Source organism: Maylandia zebra, linkage group LG19, assembly GCF_041146795.1.
Source record: "Maylandia zebra isolate NMK-2024a linkage group LG19, Mzebra_GT3a, whole genome shotgun sequence".
NCBI lineage: Eukaryota > Metazoa > Chordata > Actinopteri > Cichliformes > Cichlidae > Maylandia > Maylandia zebra.
Window position 1 is genome coordinate 26389371 of NC_135185.1, and position 20633 is coordinate 26410003.

At 41.0% G+C, this 20633-nt stretch overlaps 1 protein-coding gene across 2 annotated transcripts in view; it reads left to right on the top strand.

Annotated features, from left to right (window-relative positions):
• The first annotated feature begins 678 nt into the window (after positions 1-678).
• The window catches only part of stac (SH3 and cysteine rich domain), a 36330-nt gene continuing 16375 nt past the window's right edge, over positions 679-20633 (top strand). The window contains exons 1-8 of one of the 2 annotated variants that reach the window (XM_004540471.4): positions 679-1123; positions 2237-2269; positions 3672-4005; positions 10972-11105; positions 17605-17686; positions 17842-17948; positions 18709-18790; positions 19549-19616. In XM_004540471.4, coding sequence (XP_004540528.1) covers positions 1010-1123; positions 2237-2269; positions 3672-4005; positions 10972-11105; positions 17605-17686; positions 17842-17948; positions 18709-18790; positions 19549-19616 — 954 coding nt within the window. In that variant the 5' untranslated portion in view covers positions 679-1009. The remainder of the gene's footprint in view (positions 1124-2236; positions 2270-3671; positions 4006-10971; positions 11106-17604; positions 17687-17841; positions 17949-18708; positions 18791-19548; positions 19617-20633) is intronic. The other variant, XM_004540472.4, reaches the window with a different exon arrangement.

The following is a 20633-nucleotide window of genomic DNA, read 5'->3' on the forward strand; positions in this document are numbered from 1 at the left end:
TGAGGACCAACTCACTCAAAATGGTCTAGAACCTCAACCTGGTCCTCACTATAATAGCTAAACAAGTAAACACAAATGTGTTTGACCTTGACTAAAGTTCATGAGGTGAAAGACGTTTTTCTGACCTAAAAGAAAGTCTGATAACTCTAAAAAGGAACTGCATGTATATCTGTAATCATGCATTTTTCTCCTTTGCAGCAGAAAAAATATCTCAGGTAGTATTTTAATTCGAAGCAGCTTATTTTTGTGCCATCATCACACAGTCAAAAAAAAAAAATCTATTGTGAGAATTCTTTAGTTAGCGTTAGGTTGGTGTTCAAGCCTTACTCGAGTGAAGTTTTGCTGTCTAAAGCATTTCTGGAAAATTCTCTCAGTCTTTGTCAACTGAATTAATAAATAAAGCAGGTGGACCAATCTGAAGAACAATTTATTGACATTAATCTGAACAAGTGTGCTATACATAACATTTGGTTTGGAAAGAAGCGCATGCACTCGTGCAAAGAGCGTAGGTCCTTGACTTTTCTTTTAAGAAGAGCAATGATCCATTTGAGAATGAGCTTTTTCCCTTTGAGTGCATCTGGACAGACTCGTTGTGTCTCCTCCTTCTCCATCCTTCTCAGCCCTACCCTCCCTTGATCGCTTACAGCTCTCCGCCCTCAAAGTATTGACAACGCGAGGCGCACGGCGCACAGCGTGGACTTGGAGATGTCTTGGCAGTTACGCACGACGCCACGATAAACACGAAAGCCTCCTTCAGACGGACAGGGCACTTTGAAGCCGATCTGGAATTACTTGCAACTTTTGATTCCCAAACCACTTTTTTCCACCCTTGTGTCTTTTCAGTACGTTTTACTCCTCGTTTCTTCCCTCTTCACAATATATCAGCAACGGATCTAAACGACTTATCTTTTTTATTATTTCCATTAGAAGAACAGAAACGATGTAAACCGCTTGGGGGGGAAACGAACTCAGTTGAGCAGTATCTTTTTACAGAGTACAGACAGAGAGGATGATTCCGCCGGCCAGCACAATTCAGGACGAAAGTGGGGGCAAAGAGGACGAACGGGACCAGAATGAGACACCCAAATCCCCGACGGCGAACGCCAGCCAGCAAGAAAGCAAGGTAGGACTATCCCGTTGTTGTTGTTGTTGTTTTCTTCTTTACCACGAAAATGTTTTTCACTGCACGCCAGTGCAACTCTGAAAAGGAAATTAAGCAGGCTAAAAAAAACTTCTTTTAATACGAGATTTAAATGGGCTCAATTGGGATGAGCTCCCAGAAAGAAGACCGCACATTTCCTCCTCCTTTAAATGACCGATAACACACTGATAAAACATCCTAAAACAACCTGATGTGATTAGATTTAAGGAAGCCATAACAAATAATACGAGCTGTAGCTTACAACTGGGAGACAAACCACGAAGATAACGAGGTTAAACAGAAGATAACGCTGAGATCAGTTTAAACTCACAGCAGCAGCTCACATGCTCTCTGTGGTTTTATATGAGAAGTGTACTGTGGTGTTTTTCTTTGGAGGAGATAATAGAGAATAACCTGCTTAGTCCAGCTCTTGTGGGTACTGGTTTACATCAAGCATGGAAAGGTTATTTAAATTAAAACTGAATTAAAAACGGGAAACAATATGGTCTTAAAAATATGTGCATTTTCATAAATAAATAAAAGGCACATGGCTTGGACTTTCTACTTGGAAATGAGGCTGTGTGATAGAGCTGGCAGCTGCCTCTGGCGTTTTACCATCTATGTGGGTCACATGTTGACCCCCAGACTACTACATTTAGCAGTACAATATTGGACTACTGATCATGGCAGTGGATAGCTGTGACAGCTCTTCCCACCACGACTCCCTTGCTGGGCAGATGAATCTCATGCTCCGTCTCCTTCTGACAGCGAGGTTGTGGTTTTTGTATGATCAAGTTGTTGTTCAGTTTTCTTAGTTTCAGCTGAAACATTTCAGCATGGGAACTCGTACTTTGGCACGTTTCGCTGGATATTTCAGCAGACTCCTGGCTGACTTTATGCAATTTCCAAGCTTCTGCCAAACAACCAGACTCACTTCCAGCATCATAGGTGATTTGTCATAGAGCAAAAAAGGCATTTAAAGAAAGTGTTTTAATTTTCTTACAGTCATGATAAGTAGAATAAATTCCTCAGAAGGCTGAACAAGTTTACAACCATTAAGTAAAGTTGTGTTTGTGTTTTTATCCCTCCTTTAAGAATACTGTGAGGCCTGAACATCAAAAGCGCAAGGTGAGCCTCCACTCTTGTGCAAACTGGCGCATACTGCTGATATCAGTCCGTCAGAAGAGTCATGATTGCATGTGAATAAAAGTTGTTCACTCCACAACTTTTATTCCTCTTAACGAAGTCAGTGCCAACCAGGTTAAGTCCATCTTCACCCATATTTTTAGAGGGCACTCTTTGTTTAAGCTGCATCGTATTTGAAGTCATTTGAGTTATAATCCCATGTGATAAATGGCTTTGGCGGATTGTGTTGCAGTGCTCCACCCAGCCCCCATTAACCCTCCCTGCTAACAGAGAGCTGAGAACTCATAGAGATTTGGCGCCATCGAAATACAGCATGAGCTCCTCCATGCATGCACACATGCCTTCACTGTGCTTTATTTTATATACATTAAAGCCACAGTAGAGCAAAAAAGAGGGCCTTTATCATCACACATCATCACACATTTACCGGTAGAAATAGGTTTTCCATCTACTTTTACTACTGTTTTTCTTTTCATGGATCAGCAGGAAAACAGCTGTAACAGGTTGCAGGGGGATGTATTTGTTCTGTAGGTTCATGCTTCTGTGTGTATGCGTTCATGCGTGGGTGATGATGACAGAGAAAGGGTCTAAAATTGATTGTTTCCAGATTGACTTGCAGGACTGATTGATCTTCACCATAACAAAGCCGCAATGATAAGCACTCTAAGCAATTTGTGCAGGCATGTTCACAAAAATGACAAGCGCAGAAACAATGCACCACGTATGACTGCGTCTGCGTGCTTTGCAACAAACACCAAAGAGGACGAATAAATGCTCAGAGGTGTTTACAAAAGGCGGATGTAAAGACGAGTCGGTGCTGTGAGAGAGAATCATTAGGAGTCTTTCCCGACCTATCAGAAAACATAATCTATTTTTCAATCGGGGATTTATAGCCACACCAGCCTGGAAGCTGAACCATAAAATCACATTAGAGTGGCTTAGCAATTCTTTATTATGTGTCTGAGCCCAGATTTGAGTGGGTTTCAGGGGTACACACACTGGTTAAATTAAATGATTTGTCAGCGTGGAGCATTATGAATAGCGTTACTGTAAAGGAGAAGCATAATGAGATTGATAGGGGCTGCTGCCAGAAATGACAGCACAGTGTGTGAGGAATGGTGTTAATGTGATACACTGGCCTAACCAGAAAATCACATTACCCTCCCAGGTAGGGAACCTGGAAGGTTTTCTACTGAAAGGTGATAAGTTGAGACCACGGTAATAGTCATGTTATCGGGCATCAGTGAATGAGATTTGCCTGACGGTTACTGCAGTAATGGACTTGGTCACTCAAAGATTTTCTGTCTCCTCATTTTCTCTCAAGCAGTCTGTCTTTTTCTCTTCTTTGCTCCACTTTTCTTGAACTCATCCTCTCCTGTTTCAGCTGCAAAGACTCAAACGCTCCCTGTCCTTCAAGACCAAGAGCGTCCGCAGCAAGAGCGCCGACAACTTCTTCCGGAACAGCAGCGAAAACAAGACGGAGCTCCTCTCAGACGTGAGCAGCAGCACGGGCCATCTTTGCAACATTGGGATGGCCCCGCCGCACAACACCAACCTCCCCATTCCTCCAGTTCCTCCGGCTATTCCCTGCGCTCCTCCTCCCACGTCGCGCTCACAACCACGCAACCCGATGCAGTTAGACTCAGCAGGACACTGCTTCATGGAGCACATCTTTAAGAAGCCCACGTTCTGCGACGTCTGCAACCACATGATTGTAGGTAGGGGTAAAAGCACTGCTCTCCTTCATCATAACATCAAACACAGCTGAGAAGGCAAATGCCTGATCATCCAATGAGCCCTGCAATCATATCGTGAGGAAAAACCTTTTAATAATGAGCTCTCCACTAGGTGTTCTTCCACCAGAGAAACATGCATTAAAGTGTGCGAAGGGTTGAACGCAACGTGACATGTGGATTTATGCTCCATTATCCAGTATGAATAGTTGGCAAAGCTCTAAAACACACACCATGAGTATCTAAACAACAAAAAAAAGACAATTGCACACCTGACACTGAGCATCTGACTTAATCTGTTGACACGTGACCAAAGTATCTCCATCCTTCTGATTCACACACTGAGCCCAGTCCCTCCATCTGTCTGCTGGGGTGTCAGATAGCCAGCAACGTCTGCGCCAGCACAGCTACCTGTTTTCCCCTTGCCAGATGTTCTGGTTCCTTTGGCTTAACCATCACTGCTAAGGCTCTGCATCTCAGGGAGTCTGCAGTTTGATAATTACAATTTGCTCAACTAGCCCCATGGCATCATGTTTGGTAGCAGATAAGAGAGATCAGACTTCGTACCGGGAAGGTAGACATGTAAACGAGCACCTACGTTTATAATTGTAGTTATGCCATCAGTTTAATATCTTGCAAGAGTTTCTGCTTCTATTTGCGCAATTAGAAGTTGCAGTTCAAGCGCAAAAAGTACTTCATGGTTATGAGGCAGGTGGATAAATGGTGACACTGCTGCTGTGTCAAACAGTGGTCCATTCAGGGTTTTCTTACAAACCAGGCGATATTTATCATATCACTGCAGTGAAAAAGAAACACGTGCACGTCTTTGATTGGTTATAAAATAGTTGTGATCAGATCAGGTACACAACCGTCACTCCATATATACAGACTATTATTCCCAGACACCCAGGTTTTTAAATATAACAAAACACATTTATGCCATTTATAAATGTCTTCATGTAAATTATGTCTCACAAGTTTTGGATGAAGGCTTCTGGACTGTCACAGTGCATAACAATTATCTGTTTGGCTGAACAGTGTAAGCATACTGCTTTTACTGTGGTTGGGATAAGATGTTGTGGTGTGGCTGATTTATAAAATGAATACCTTGTAAACGGGCAGCCTCTTGCTAGAAAGTCCAGAGAGGATATCCACTTTGGTGTTATTTTGCAATAAAGTTAAAGTCAGTACTTGATAATGAGTTTTATGAAGTTCTTACCACAGTTAAATGAATTTATATTGGAAAGTAGTTGAGTTCTACAGATTAATTTTATGATTTTAACCCGGTTTTCGCTCACATTAAAGGAAATTTAGAGGCTTTTCTTGGAGTAACACAGAATGTATCATCACCCAAAGATAGAATCCGAACAAGAGGGAAACTTTTTCTAATGTGAGGCCACAGAAAAAAACTTTTCGCAGCTTTAGCTCACATACTGCTACACATTTATGAACGTTGTAACATACGCTGGTCTGTTTTATCTGGTGTGATCGGTGAGGCGCATCCAGTGGCTTTGAATGAGACTCAGCTGGTCTGTTGGTGGTGAGGATGTGATGCTGCGCTGCCCTCTGGTCCACACATGAAAAAAAGATGCTGCCCTCGTCTTCAGTTGTCCCACCTTAATGAGAACACTATCGCTCTCTGTCTGTCCCTCCCTGTGTGTGTCTGTGTGTTTGTGTGTAATGATATGCGATGGTGTTATCAAATTCTGACTCAACATCCCAGAGTCAAAGAGCAGCACACAGGAGACAGAAGGAGAGACACTAGAGGAGGAGAAAGGTGGACTCAAACTGATTGGATTGATTATTAAATCCTAATGGTCACCCACGAGGAATGTCTCCAGGTTTATGGAGTTAGATAATCATGCAACAAGTTTTTATAACATTTTTCAAGTAAAGTTCACATTTTTATGCACTGATATCCTGTCTTGCACCTCTAAAGGTACACAAATAGTGTTGCAAGCAGATATTTGACTTTCTAACAAAATAAATGAATAAGCTGTTATAAAAAATATCACATACACTCAAAATGTAAAAATATAGCAAGGATGTGCTGTTTTTCTTTTAGACACTAGGATCAATCTAATATGAATTGTTCCTATTTCAGAAAAAAATGCCATATAAATCTATGTGTTTAGTGTATTTATGATGCACCTTCACTATTAAATAATCAGTCTAATACATGTATGCTATTATTGCGTAAGGCAGACATAAAAGAAATAAACACCCACCTTCTTCCTACTGGAGTCTTTTATTACCTCAATGCGTCAATTTCGGTGTGTCATTTAGAATAAAAATAGGTTTAATTATAGTATAGTGCTCGCTGACTCATTCATTAGGTCTACTAGATGAAGGTAAGGTAGTAGAACAAAGAGATTAATTCCTATTTGAGCAATAAAGATATTAGTTTTTAATTCATTTTTCAAAATGACCTGTATGTAAGATAGACGCCCGTTTACTTTCACGTACTGAAATTTGGATTTGCATAACATTAGATGTACTCACAGAATAACCAAGTTTCATTCTTCATGCTGGGATTTTCTGCATCAGCAAGGATCAATAAAAACAAAAGAGCTGTATTCAGTTTTCAAACCACACTTTCCTGCCACTTTAAACTTCTTCTCATTCTGTTCCATGCTTGTGTTTTCTGTCATTTATTACATAGTCTCTATGGTATGTATGGCATTTGCACATAAAGCATCCATCTTCACAGTTCGCTCATTTCCCTGGTAATTTTCGCCTTTTTCTGGCAAGAAAGAAAAAGCTTAAAAATGTATGACTATTCTTGCTCCTGATTTTCTGCGATAACAGAATATGCAGGATATGTGCAGAATATGTCATGAAATCTCTGTCAGCTTATACGAGTTAAACAGTTATTTACTTTCAAAATCCCCTAAAAGACCCAAAGGATCCATGCTCACTCCTGGGATTAACAAAACTCGATATTCTGGCAAAATTAACACGCACTAATCGGTGCAATTAAACTCCTTAAATGTGCATGACAGGTTTAGTTGACCACGGAAAGAAATTAATCTTGTGCTAGGAGGTCAAGGTTTTCCCAGTAGAGATGCTTGGCTGTGGTGTTGAATGACACTTTATTACATCTCCCTCTAATACACATACAGTACTCGTGCACTTACTATGTGAGAGTTTTGTTCGTGCTGGTGTCTGTGGCGTTTTCCGGTATTTTGTTACATTTCAGTGACACACTGCACGTCACGCACACATCTCACACGCACCATATAGCTCTTTCTGTCACCCAGGATGCAAACGGTACGTGCTGTGACATCTCTGATTCTTAATTTATCTATTTTAGTGTTAAATCCAGCAGCTGACGTTGTCCGCCCTGCCTTGAAAGTGTCTCACGCACCAGCACGCCACTAACAAAAAACCATTACCAAATGTTAAACTGCATGGGAGCCATTGGGGAAAATGTCATTGGAGAAAGTCGGATCATGAAAAGTTTAAAGACAGTTAAATGTGAACAAAAACTGATGTATTGAAGTTTGAGCATTGGCTCAAAGCGGTAATTTCAGCATCTGTCAGTTGACGGGAAGGTCATTTATTTCCTGGACTGTAGACTGTATACAAAAGATGGACATAAAGTGTGACAATTTGTCTTGTCCATGAGAGGGTAAGAGGGTGGAGCTGCGTCATTACCAGCTATTAATTAAAGCTCTTCCATAATTAATTGTGATGCTATTTTTATGCTTTTATTAAGGGATGCTGGTGAAAACCTTAAAGCAGCTATGCCTGTAACATCACATCACTTCATGACTTAATACAATAAAATCAGATTAGCTGTGCATAAAATTCTTTGAATGAAAACTTGCTATAGATGCCAGTTGAGTAAAGGTTTTTCTGCATCTCTGTACTGGCTTAATTTTTCAGTCCCAGAGGTTTCCACGTGCTCCAGACTCTTATATCTCAGCAGTTACTGTGGCTGTTGAGATATAACAGCAACAATGTTATCTGACATTAATCAGATATGTGAATAAATAAATAAACAATGCTAACAGATACACTGAAAGGCTGCTTGATGACCGATGCTGTGGAAGAAACTAACTGCAAGTCTGCAAGTAATTGTAAAGAAAGCTTCTTGTGGTCAGAGTTTAAGAAGAAGACGAGGTGGAGGGGTTATTGTCTCAGTTAGGGTTATTTGCACGGGAAATCAGGAGGCGTGAAGTAAGGACGACGGCTTAATGGATCAATGTATGGCTGAGAGAAGGGCTGTCGGGAGGAGAGAGGAGGAAATGGAAGGAGAGAGGTTATGAGGTGAGATGAAGACGGTACAGAAAAGCTGGCAGGAGTCTTGTCCTTTACTGTACTGTAAATGAATAATAAGCTTTAATGGCAGAGTATCCACAAAAAAAAAAGAGCAAATGCCAGAGAGATCAGCACTGTCACTCAGATTCCCCGCAGCTATAATGCCTTCAAGCCCTCAATGAAAAAGCACCTATACACACACGTACACACATCCAGACTAACATCATTATCCTTCCATTACCTCAGGAGGATGGCAGTGTCACCTTCCTATATGTGCCTGCTGAAACACAGCGGTTTGTTCCCTTATTAGTTAATATGGAGGCGTCTCATTATTCCCCCATGTTGGAATGAGTCAGCTCAAACAAGCCGATCAACAACAGCTTGACAAGCGCTTAATTTGCTCCCTGTCCCAGTGCATGGACGAGAGCTTGAATCCGGATGTCTCAGAGATATCTCTCAGGGAGATCGTTTGTTGACCTGAAGGGAAATGAAACTCGAGGTGCTCGTTAAGCAACACAATCAGTTGACCTGATTTAGAGCGACCTAGAAATCGGCGCAGGTTGCTTCTCATTGCCTCCGCGTCTGTCATTGTTGTTCTGTTGTTCTGTGGCGAGGGTTCAGGGCCGGGATCGCGTTTCTCTCAGTTTCTGTCTCAGCATCACTAACTCCACCTCAGCCAAGCGACACAACAGCTTTAAATGGGAAATACAGATACTGTTTTCCACCCATTACTGAGTTTCAAGTTCCTGTCACTGCTGTCCAGATCCAAATAGCTGTGACGCCAGTTTACATTACAGCACATGAAGAGCAGGCAGAGATTTTTCCCCCTTGTTGGCTAAGTAAACTACACACAAAGAGCTTAGTTTCTTAAGCACACAGTATCTCATGTTAACAGTCCTTTTGTGGGGGGTCAAGTTTCCTCTGATTACCTCTGCTCGATGACCCCCCTCGACCCACTCGTGAAACTGAACGTGCATTTCTGAGGATGATCTGGATTGAAATCACGACATTGTTTCCTTGCCACTGTGGCGGGTCCACAGTAAACAGAAACGACACATACTGACAACACTTCTGTGAGGAAACTTGGAGCAGACAGATCATCTTATGTTGTGTCTGTTCCCTTTGATGCTCACAGAAGCAGATCGATGTTTCCTTTCGCATGTCCACATTTTCACACGCACATATGAAGAGCGTGGGCCTAAGCAGGGCACGTGCTTATTGATTAATCAATGAAGAGCCAGAGCTGCATAGCTGCCAGATTCCAACTAATAGCAGCTCTGGGACTTGGAAACATTGTACTCTTTTGTTAATATGAACGAGCTCTCATAGGATATACAGTGGCTGGTTGTAAGTGATGTTTGTTTTTTTAGCGTGGTACGTGCTGTATGTCTCATACCAGTTTATTGATTTTATCTTGCCATGTTAGATTTATTACTCCACAGACTCCCCACTTATTTCATAAGAAGATAAATTAGTCTTTTTTTCATATCTTGCCTCATGTCGCTTGATGCACAGCAGTCATAATAGCTGTCCATTAGCTTAAGCACTAAAGTTATTAGCTTACCAGCTTTGATTTGGACTGATTTATCACTTTTATTGGAAAATAGGTCAAGGCTTTGGCCAGCTTACTCGTCTCTCATTTGTATCTGACTGGAATAGAGGGTAGGGGATGATAACTCTGAGTCTACAGGTAAATATGTCATATAGCTAACTTCTTTTGCCCTTGGGCAAGAATATGGTCTGTGATTGACAGTGATATCACGTTACATTTTTTAGGTTAGGAAGTTGACACGCTGAACTTCTTACCATTAGGCATAAAGCAAGGTCTTCTTCCTTCAAATGTGAAAGAAAAACATTGTTTTTTTATAATGAACCAACGAAATAAGCCGGAAGTTGGGCTACGTTTGCGAAAAGCTTCACTGAAGATTAGCTGCTGCAAACTTCTGAGGATGGCAAACAGAGAAAAAAGGGCAGGAAGGGTCGGGCAAAGAACTCAAGGTGTGTGGGGCATGTAGGGATTTATAGACATACGTGCTCCTCAACTCCTAAAAATACCAATATTCCCTATTTAATGCATATCTACTGCTGGTATCTTTCTTTGTGAGGTTCATTCTGTTATACCTTTAAGACTCCGCCCTGTCCTTCTTATTTTCGTTTCTCTATCCTTCGCTCCATTTCCCTTTATTTTTCTTTTATTAATCTACACACCTGCGTGCACAAATACACACACACTCTTGCTAAATGATTGCACCTGCATCGTTGCATAACTTTTGGATCTCAAATTAATCTTCAATTATCTCATCAGCTGTGAGTCAGGCATTAATAAGTGACAGCGAACCTGCACACAGGTAGCAGTTTGACGAGCGATATTAACACGGTGGAGACACGCCTGGCTCAGTCACAGTCGGACTGATTTTTGTAGAAGTGCACGCTGTGAGTTGCATTTTGTAAATTTTTGTCCCTGTTAAAATGTTCCACATGTCATTTCACAGGTTTTTCTCAGTGCATGCTGGGAAGGGCTCCAGAAACTAGGAATAAGAGTGTAAAAACAATGAATAAATAAATGAGACGCCGTTCTGGACAATATTTTCATCTCCTCTGCTTTTTTTCTCTGTAACTTGCTGTTTGGTTGTAAGAACACAATTTGATTCCAGCTCCCGACATTGCCTCTTTGTCTGTATGTATCAGGCACAACAGCCAAGCATGTGGTGTTCCTGGCGGGAAATACGGCGAAACACGGCCTCCGCTGCAAAGCCTGCAAGATGAGCCTCCACCACAAGTGTGAGAACGGTGTTGGGCAGCAGCGTTGCATGGGAAAACTGGTAAGATGCATGATAAGACTCTTTCGGGAGACTGCGTCTCAGGAATATAATTATTGATGTCAGTACTGTGATAGCAGATCAGAACTGGCTGTCTGACCGCTTCCCAGCAGAATGTGCTTATTCAGAAATCACACTCTATGTGTGAGTGTGCAAGTACATCTGTGACCACCATCCATCCTCGTCATCCTCCTCATCATCGTTATATCATCGCTGTCTCTGTGTTAGATAATGCAACTCATCGTTTACAAAAACACTGACCTCCTCCCCTCCTCTCTCAAGTTCTGCCACGCTTCTGGACAAACGTGGTCACCGAGAGGCAGCTTCTTAAACCCACTATTGATGAAGTCACATGGGCAGGCTTTATGATGTGTTTGACATTTCAGAGTAGCGGCCTTACTTTAACACTCGGGGAACTGTGGAATTACAGGGTGGAGTGGTTATTAAGGACCTTATCTGATATTTTATGTGCTCATCTAAAGTCTGTAAAATGCAAATGGACTGCATCTATGCAGCACTTTTCTAGTCTTATCAACAACTGAAGTGCTTCACACTACAAGCCACATTTGCATGCCTGTATAGCATGTTTTTTATGGTACGCAGCATTGACATGTGGTGAGTTTTTGGGGTCCAATGCGATACCGAACATCTTTCCTCATACAGACATGAGGATCTGGGGATCAGATTAAGTGAATGAATAAACCTCATGATCCACAACCGCCTTTCTTAGGGGCTTTCAGCAAAAAATCTACAGTGTGCTTTAAATCCAGAACCTGTATTGTTTAATTTAGGAAGTTTCCCTATTAACAAGCTGATGCTCAGGAACCACAACATTCAGTGAGAGAGGTTTCAAATGTATTCATGTGATGAAAAACTTGGAGAAAATAATTATTATTGTGTCGTTTCACCCCAAAATGTGGTTTCTCCCCAAGAAACACATCACAGCCTCATTATAGAGTGATAACAACCTAAATTAGTGTTCTGTAATATGATTCACAATCTTGAATGGCTCGCATCATCTGTGAATGAAATTAAAATGAAACCTGGTTGTGGAATGGGTCCACCGGGGTGGTCCGGGTGTTTTTAACTGGGGAGTTTTCGGCCTGACTTGTAAAAGCAACTGCCAAGAAGCATTTTCACTTCCATAGCAGTCCAAAAGCTGGAAGACTGGATCGAACTGGGACCTTTTAATCATTTGTGCTCATCCTGCACTGAAGAAAGAGACTTTAGAGCCACATGTTTGGATGTATACTTCGTGTCCACACCTCAACTTAGCAAATTTGTCTGAAATTACTAAAGGAAATGGAATAAGTTGAGTCGGATAAAGTGAATCAATGCGTGTAAATAATTTGGCAGTACAGGCAGTGTTTCTCCTTTTTCTTTGTGTCGTCTTTCCACCAGATGCCTTAGAGATGAGGCCTGTAGATATGATCGGCTCTCAGGAGTGGAAAATGAGGTCGAGAGGTCGAGCATAAAAAGGGAAGTTTCCCCAGTGGAGTACAGCTCTAAATTCAACTAACTCTAAACTTGGACTCTTCTGCTGCCATGCTTGTTTCTCTTGGCCTGAGAGCCACTCAGAAAGAAACTAAGTTAGCTCATCCTTTGAATCTTTGCTAACATGAAACCAGTGTGTTTCTGTACCCACTCATACATTTGTAGAGACTCTGTATCGAGTGCTGCTGATAATTACTGCTATTCAGCATGTAGTTCAGCTTTGCTGGTTACATAACATTACTTCAGTTAAATGTTTTACTACAGCTAAGCTGGACACAACCTTTTCAGGGCTGACAATAATCAGTTAACAGCAAGTTTTTCTTATTCTACAGGAATGTGTTTTCTTTTTTCCACATAAATACTACACTGCAGTTTGCAGTATAGTATGGTGGTCACTTAAAAAGAGAAGTTGACGCCTTTTTTCTGACGCACTCGGTTTATGTTAACATTCAGCCCGGACAGCTCCAGTACAAATAACGTTTCTGGGAGACTTGCCAGTTTGGATCAAACGTGATTATTAATCAATATGTGTCAGTTCATTGTGAGTCACTCTGTGAAACGCAGCTAAAACCCTCACAACAGTGCATGTTTTACATATTGGACTTAAAAACTCTGCTTCGACAACGTGATCCGAAAAGTAGTTTAACTAATTTAGCTCATTACTCATAATGAACGCGGTGATTCACTCGTCAGCTTTTGATGAGCAGTGTTTATTGCAAATATCAACAATAACAGGGGTTCTGCACAATGCTGCAACACCTCCAAGACTTCCACTGCTTCATCCAGATGTTTTAGTGTTTTGTGTTTCCTTTGTACTCGGCGCAAATGATGGTTCAAAGTCTCAGTGCTACAGTCTCTGAGGTCAGAAGGGACACGCAGCAGATCTCTGAGATGCGGGTGCTTTGCCAAATTTGGTTTAGCTTCTCAAAAAGGGCGAAGTCACTGAAGTGATTTGCCATGTGTTGTCAAGGAAGTAGCATGTAGACAGCCACCCAAATGCAAGACACGAAGGTAGATGATGTGAGATCAGTCCAAAAACAGGTAGGGGATAATGGAAAACTTGAGGAGCAGACAGGGAACCTAGACAAATGAAGCAGGACTTTGTCTTATCTGGGTACCATTAGGATTAATCCTGGTTTTTCTGTACTATGAAAGTGGTTAACATAAATAATGCTGAAGACCTACCAGGTGGTTATGATCAAGATATGAAATCACCGCTTACTGACCAACCAATTCTCTGGAAAATAACTTTACCATTCCTGGAAGATCCCACATACTTCTGTGCAAGAATAGCACGATGGTCGGAAGTCTTTGTCTGGTCCTGATGACTGTTAGTGTTAAATAGAGATTCTTAGACATTTATTCCTATTTATTCTTAGATTATTTTCCCCCTGACACCTATTTGCACATAGACAAAACCTATGTTTGAATTCTATTTACATTTCATTTTTAATCTCAGATCGTTAAACACCACCAAATGTAAATGTAAAATGTAATTATAACACATCAGTTTCTCCTGTGTCATAGTGACAGAGCGGTGATGTTGGCAAGTCTGTTAATTCCACAGTCGGCATTTTTTCCAGCTGTCATTGCTGCCTCCAGATATACCAGACTTCATTAATTTAGTAGTTATTTCCCAGTCTTACTGACCAAAGATCTTAGAGCACTCACACATTCATACAGTGCTTTTAGTGCTACTGCTTTTCCTCTCGCGCAAACTCACGCTGCTGATTTGTCTGCAGCAGCTACGTTGCTTTTAGCCTGTATTATTCGTTTAACCTCTTCATATTTTTCTCATAGTACAGTTTTATCTTCTTTTACGCAACCAGCCGCTCTGCTGGCAGTACACTTATCAGTAATTGCGATTAGTCAGATGTCTGAACACCAGAGAAAACCGATTAGGTTAACTTATGCGGCGCTCCAGACATCTCAGACCTCGGATGTCTGAACCAGGGAGTGACGTCACACCTGAGTTCGTTGAGTGCGTAGCAGAAAAAGTGAAGAAAAACAGGTTTTGGTTTGGTTCTTAAGCTAGGTAGAGCTATCACTATTTTTTTTTTTTTTGCACTTAAAACACCGCCGCAGCACATTCACGGATAGAGGTGGGTCAGTGCTCTGTGTATGGTTTATTTAGTGAGGCACAAATACACAACGGTGGCAGTACAGATTAAAAGTTTTACAGTTTTACTACTGTTTATGTTCAATGCCGCCAGCTTGGATTGTTGACTCTGGGTTGCTGGGGCTGAGTTGAGGGAGCATTCCAGATTTAACTTCTGACTGGGAACTCAGAAACTCTGACTTCTGACTTATTCAGGAACACAGCATTAGTGAGCTGATAACCAGCTTGAACTCACGTCAAACTTCTTACTCTGAGGACAAAGAGAGAGAGACTGGATTATTTATACAAGGACCAAGACACAGGTGAAGGGGATTACATGGGTGAAAACAATCAGGACAGTTACAAAGTGGGAAGCAAAACGAACACGAGGCATGAAGGAAACAGTGCTTCGAAGTAAAGCGGGAACGATCCAAAAGACAAATACTAAACATGGAGACAAGAAGACTCACACTAAACATAAAGACTGAGATGGGGAACACTTGAGAACAGATGGCTAAGCATAGGAAGATGAGCTGGATGATGTAATAAAGAGAGAAACTCAAAGTAGGAACTGAAGCTAAAATAGCTAAAGCTAAAATAAAGCAAGACAAGACATGGCTCAAATGCTAAAATAAAAGCTTATCTTACTACAGTATCAATGGAAACATGAACCAAAACACAGGATTGCAAAACTATGAAGCAAAAACAAAACTCAAAGACTCAGTAGTATCAAAGGTATACAGCAGCAGTCCAAAACGTCAAAAAATACTGTTATACGGGCCAAAGTCAGAACCCAGAAACAAAAATCTCTTGGACCCAACCAAGAGCTACAGTGCAAAAGTCATGAGCCACCATTCATTTCTGCATATTTTGCTTCTAAGGAGCCAGACTTTCTGGTATTAAACAGATAAGATTTTAAAATGTCCTTCAAGAAGCCAAAGACTACTTAATGAAATTAAAAGAAAGTTCATATGAATGTGCTCATATTGACATTCAAGGTTTTCAAGCCAAGGTTTTGCCTTTTATACTAAATTTTCAAGAACTGGGTTTCTTTCAGTAATCACTACATTTTTCCCAGTTTTTGTAAAAAAGAAACTTTCAAAGAAGACTTTGACATAGTACTTTTTATGTGTTATGTGTTGACCTTTTACATGTGATGCAGATTACTTGAAAACGTGTTAGGATATAGCTATAATAATATTGTATTGATCCCTTCTAATTAATACATTTTCTGGATACTTCCAGAAACAAAACATTACATTTTCCCTGGACTATTTTCCCAATAAACAGGAAGTTGACAGATGAGTGTCTTTTTCCAGTTTTCTAAAGAAGTTTAGAAACTGCAAAGAAACTATAATTGTCATATACTGGATGGTTTGTAAAATAAACCTAAGCTGTCTGTGACTTCTGGCATCGAGCAGTGAGTGGTATCACTTTGTTTGTTGCCACGTGAACCAGATGGGCTCCAACGAGCACGCTCTTTTAACCTTTTCCTTAATGATTTTGGCCCTGGAAGTCTGACGCCTCGTTTCTTGAGATGTGCCCGAAGCGCTCAGGGGTTGCTTATTTTAGCCGCCTCATCACGAGAAGTGTCAAACGAAAAATTAATCAGGACTGATTAGCGACGCCGATTTCACCACCCGCGACTTGAGTACTCGAAGTGTAAACAAACGGGAAAAAAAGGCAACCCTATGAGCAAGAAACGCTCAGTGAGCCGCACATCCAGTTGGGAAATTAAGCTGCTTTAATCAAGCAACACTGACAACAGTACAATATCGATGAATTGCTGCAGTGTGTGAAAATAAACTGCAAATATATACATTAATCATTACTGGGTGTGCTGTAGATGACACCAACATCATTTCAATCTTCTGTATGCTTACCAAGGATTCAGACCTGATGGGGTGGTATTGATTAGATGGAACGCAGGCAGGTAATAGATATATAAATGATAAATGTTTGAAGGCCTGGGAGATCGGGGGAAAACTTGACAGGCAGATAAATTACGATAAAAACTTTAGAAGTTGTCCTTCTCGGTTTCATAGCAGTGAACTCCATGAACCAAAGTATTATATTTGATCCTGTTTTCTACTGCTACACATTCAGATTTTAACTCTGTGTAACAAATCCACTGCTCTGCTATCATGGTCGTGCACAGTTCTAAAATTATAAATCATTAGCATGGAAGAAAAGTAAAGCTGAATAGGACTAATGTTGCTTCTCAGCCTCAGCTTAATGCAGTATTGAGTGTGGACCGAGTCTGACGTCACTTTGTAAACAGAAACAGCCCCTTCAGCATCTGTGCTCCACTCCGCCCTTCATCTGTCTCTCCAACTATCCTCTATATGTTCGTTTCGTCATTTGCTTTGCAGAGTAAGCCATAAAAGCACATACCATTGACCACGTATTCATGCCTACACGCTTTTTGGTGCTGCTGTAGTTATTATGTCATTATGGTGTGATGAATATTGTCAACATTACAGAGCGTTATCTGTGTATGAAAACTCGTGATTAGTACTGGAATTGCTTTGTAGTGTTTGCCAGCTTTCCCCCTCTTTACCTTATGCACAGGTTACAAAACGCAACACATGATCGATCTTAGAAAATGATATTCCCTGTCCTCCTCTTATTCTCACGAAAAGACGAAAAAAGCCATTTAGCTGAGGCTTTAAAGGTTTTGTTTTTCATGTTAATATTAGGCTCTGCATTCATTCACAGTGTTTGACTTCCATCCTGTGCACCATCCAGTGTAGCAGAACTTTATCCCTATGAAGTGAGAGCCACATTCCGAGACTCCAAATGAACAGAGTTATGTGCTGTATTTAATGGTCGGAGCACTTTACTGCCTGCGGTGCTGTATATTGATTTGTCTCTAATGCCTGTCACCGCTCTGTGTCTTTCTCGCTTCAGCCAAAAGGCTTTCGGCGGTACTACAGCTCTCCATTACTGATCCAGGAACAGTATGGCTGCATCAAAGAAGTCATGCCTATTGGTGAGCAGCTTATCTTAGGATACTTTTGGTTCATTTCAACTTAATTCTCCCAAAACTGGGTTTCTAATTGAGCAGTTTCATAAAATGGATGCACAAGGTTTTACAGTCTGGTAATTTGCCACATGGTTTTGTGTCTGTAACATGCTTTTCTAAAGCCTGCGGCAATAAGGTGGACCCCGTGTATGAAGCCCTGAGGTTCGGCACATCATTGGCACAAAGGACAAAGAGAGCCAGCGGTTCTGAATCTCCCCACAGAAACTCTGTAAGAGCAACATACCCCTCTCTACTTTTATTTAAAGATTAATTCGATTTATTTATTTATTTTGCCAGTTTCTTTTTGTCCATATCATAAAGTATCCTCTTTATTGTGGCATATAAAGACTTTCTATCAGGAAATGGACTACACTTTATATTTTGTCTCACTGTAGCAGACACTGTGTAGCTGATGATCTAAATAGATATTGCTACTGCAGGGCTGTAAACACTACCAATAAAGGCAGTCTGGTCCAGACCTATGACAGGAACTCTCACGTTACAGCTCTGAAGATGAATTAAAATGATTGTTTAGCCAAAGTCCCTTCCGGCCTTCTTCCATCGGTACGTTTAATGCACAGGGAAATGTGTTCTTCACATTGTATCACTGCTAATGTAAGCTAAACTGCACGAGAAGTCTGGATACGCACCTCTGTATGATGACATTTGAAAGCTGTTGGGTTAGGGCCATTCTGTCCTGTCCTCTGCAGCTGTTAGTGAATGGGTGTATGTGTGTGTCAGTTGAGGCTTACAGAGACAATGTAATCTCAACGGGGGTTCTCATAATAGTTTCCAAATGTAGACTATGAAACAGCATGTTTACTGCTCGCCAGACTCCCAGATAGCTGGTTATTCTGTAAAAAAGAATGAATTTTAACTAATCCTGTGCTCAAACCTTCAACTATCTATCTAATTAGTAGTACATCATTCCCTCTCTATTTCTGCACTTATCTAATTGAATTTTGCCCGTTCAATTTTTGTCTTTGCAGACCAGTGATTTGGATAAGGTTCCAGAGGAAGTTGTGGCTCACAGCAGCAGGCAGGAGCTGTCGAGAAAACACAGCGATGATGGTGAGTATTCACTGCAGTACACAGTGTGCATCTGGATTAATGCCACGTAGTGACAGGAAAAAATGCACCGCTGTTGCTCTTCCCATAAATGAGAGAATTGAAGAAGGTTGCAACATCAAATTCTCCATCTATGAACCATCAACGAAATTTTCTCCTTATTCTCCATTAAAGTCAGTCTTTAAAATAAGATGTTCTGTGAACTTTTCTGTGTTCTTTACTGTGCTTAGCTCTTGATTCAGCAGTGGGCAGGGTTTTCCAGCTGTACAATAGCATCTGTAGTAAAGGGCAATGCAGTGACCCTTTATACTCCAGAGTATTAAGCCTAAGACGATAGAACTAAAGACTACAAAAAGAAGACATTGTTTTGGAAAATGCTGTTTGAAGCATGGTAATAATACTGCTGAACTAACCGAACAAAAGAAGAAATGACTTCACTTTTAGCTTGTGTCATGTGCTCGCCTTCCAACTGCTCTTGTTTTATGAATAGCTCAAGCTAACAAGGAAAAAAGCTAATTATGTTAACTGAAAACTGTATGTGGATTTCTATGATCACAGATTTGAAGTGCCACTTTCAGGCCAATGGTTCCCGCTGTAGACATGTTTATGCTCTTGATTTAGTCTTGATTTTCTTCCACATGTGACAACATTAGATCCATTTTTTGTCTTCTGATACAGTTATATCCTGCTACCTTAAAACTAAGTACAACTTTATTCAGACTGTTTAGTTGGGCAAAGTTCATTTTGTGTTGTTTTCTCAGTTTTTACGGTCGTTGAGAACGGGACAGAGCAGTACCACCACCCAGAAAGAAAACCCGACAGTTTGCAGGTGAGAAACCATTATTTTACATTTTATAATAGATTGGTTTTGTGTGCATGTGCATGAGTATAGTACAACACTGAGAAGTACTGTTCTTGGAATACCAGTTTATCTGGATTGATGTTGTCGTTTTATATGCAGGAAAGAGTTGCACGGTTTCTTTTTTCCTTCTTAAATCTATGTAAATGTCAGATGGACAGACAGACAGTCCTTATTTATAAGTAACACGTGTTCCTCAAAGCCAAAAAGCACAACAGCTGTCGGTTGTTTCAGCCCAGTTTGTTCTTCGGAAGCCACACGAGCTTCCAGTTTAGTTTAAAAACAGACATCTGAGGTACAGATTGATTTTTCACATGCAGATACAATTTGTTGTCCTTTCACAAATTACAAAAAAGCTTTTTAGAGAAGCACTAAACTGGTAATTATATAGGTAAGAGCGAGAGAAAGTAAAGTGACTGCATCCTATAACTGTCTTTTCAGCAGTTTCAGCAACTCTGACTGTGTAGTGAACTTTTCCACATTTTCCCTCTTAGCTTTCACAACGTTAGTTTTTTTTTTGGAGCTCAGTTCCTGAACTTTCTGGCTCACCTGAGAACTGATACCCTGCCAGCCCGTTCTTCATCTCCGCCTCCATCATCACTGCTAAATTTCCCAGGACTTCGGGGGAGCACTCTCTTTTCTCTTCCTGCCGTAACAAATCAAACCCGGTCTGACACGACCACTGGCCAGCGCTGATACAGACAACTCTTGACCTTGATGTTTGGATTCGGTCTGTTTATTCTCCACAGTGTAGATGCAGTGCAAAATTCATGCCAGAGAAAGAAAAAGGTTAAACCTCTGTGAATGTCTTATCGCCCCCTGTGGAGCATCCATGAATATTTCATTGGCATATTTCAACTCTTCTCCTCCTCTCTGCCTTTTCCTTCCACGCTGGAATTTGTGGGAGAGGTGTTCTTAGTATTGATGCTCTTTGTAGATATTTTCTATGTGCCGCCATCTATTCTGTTTACTTTTATTGCTTAACAT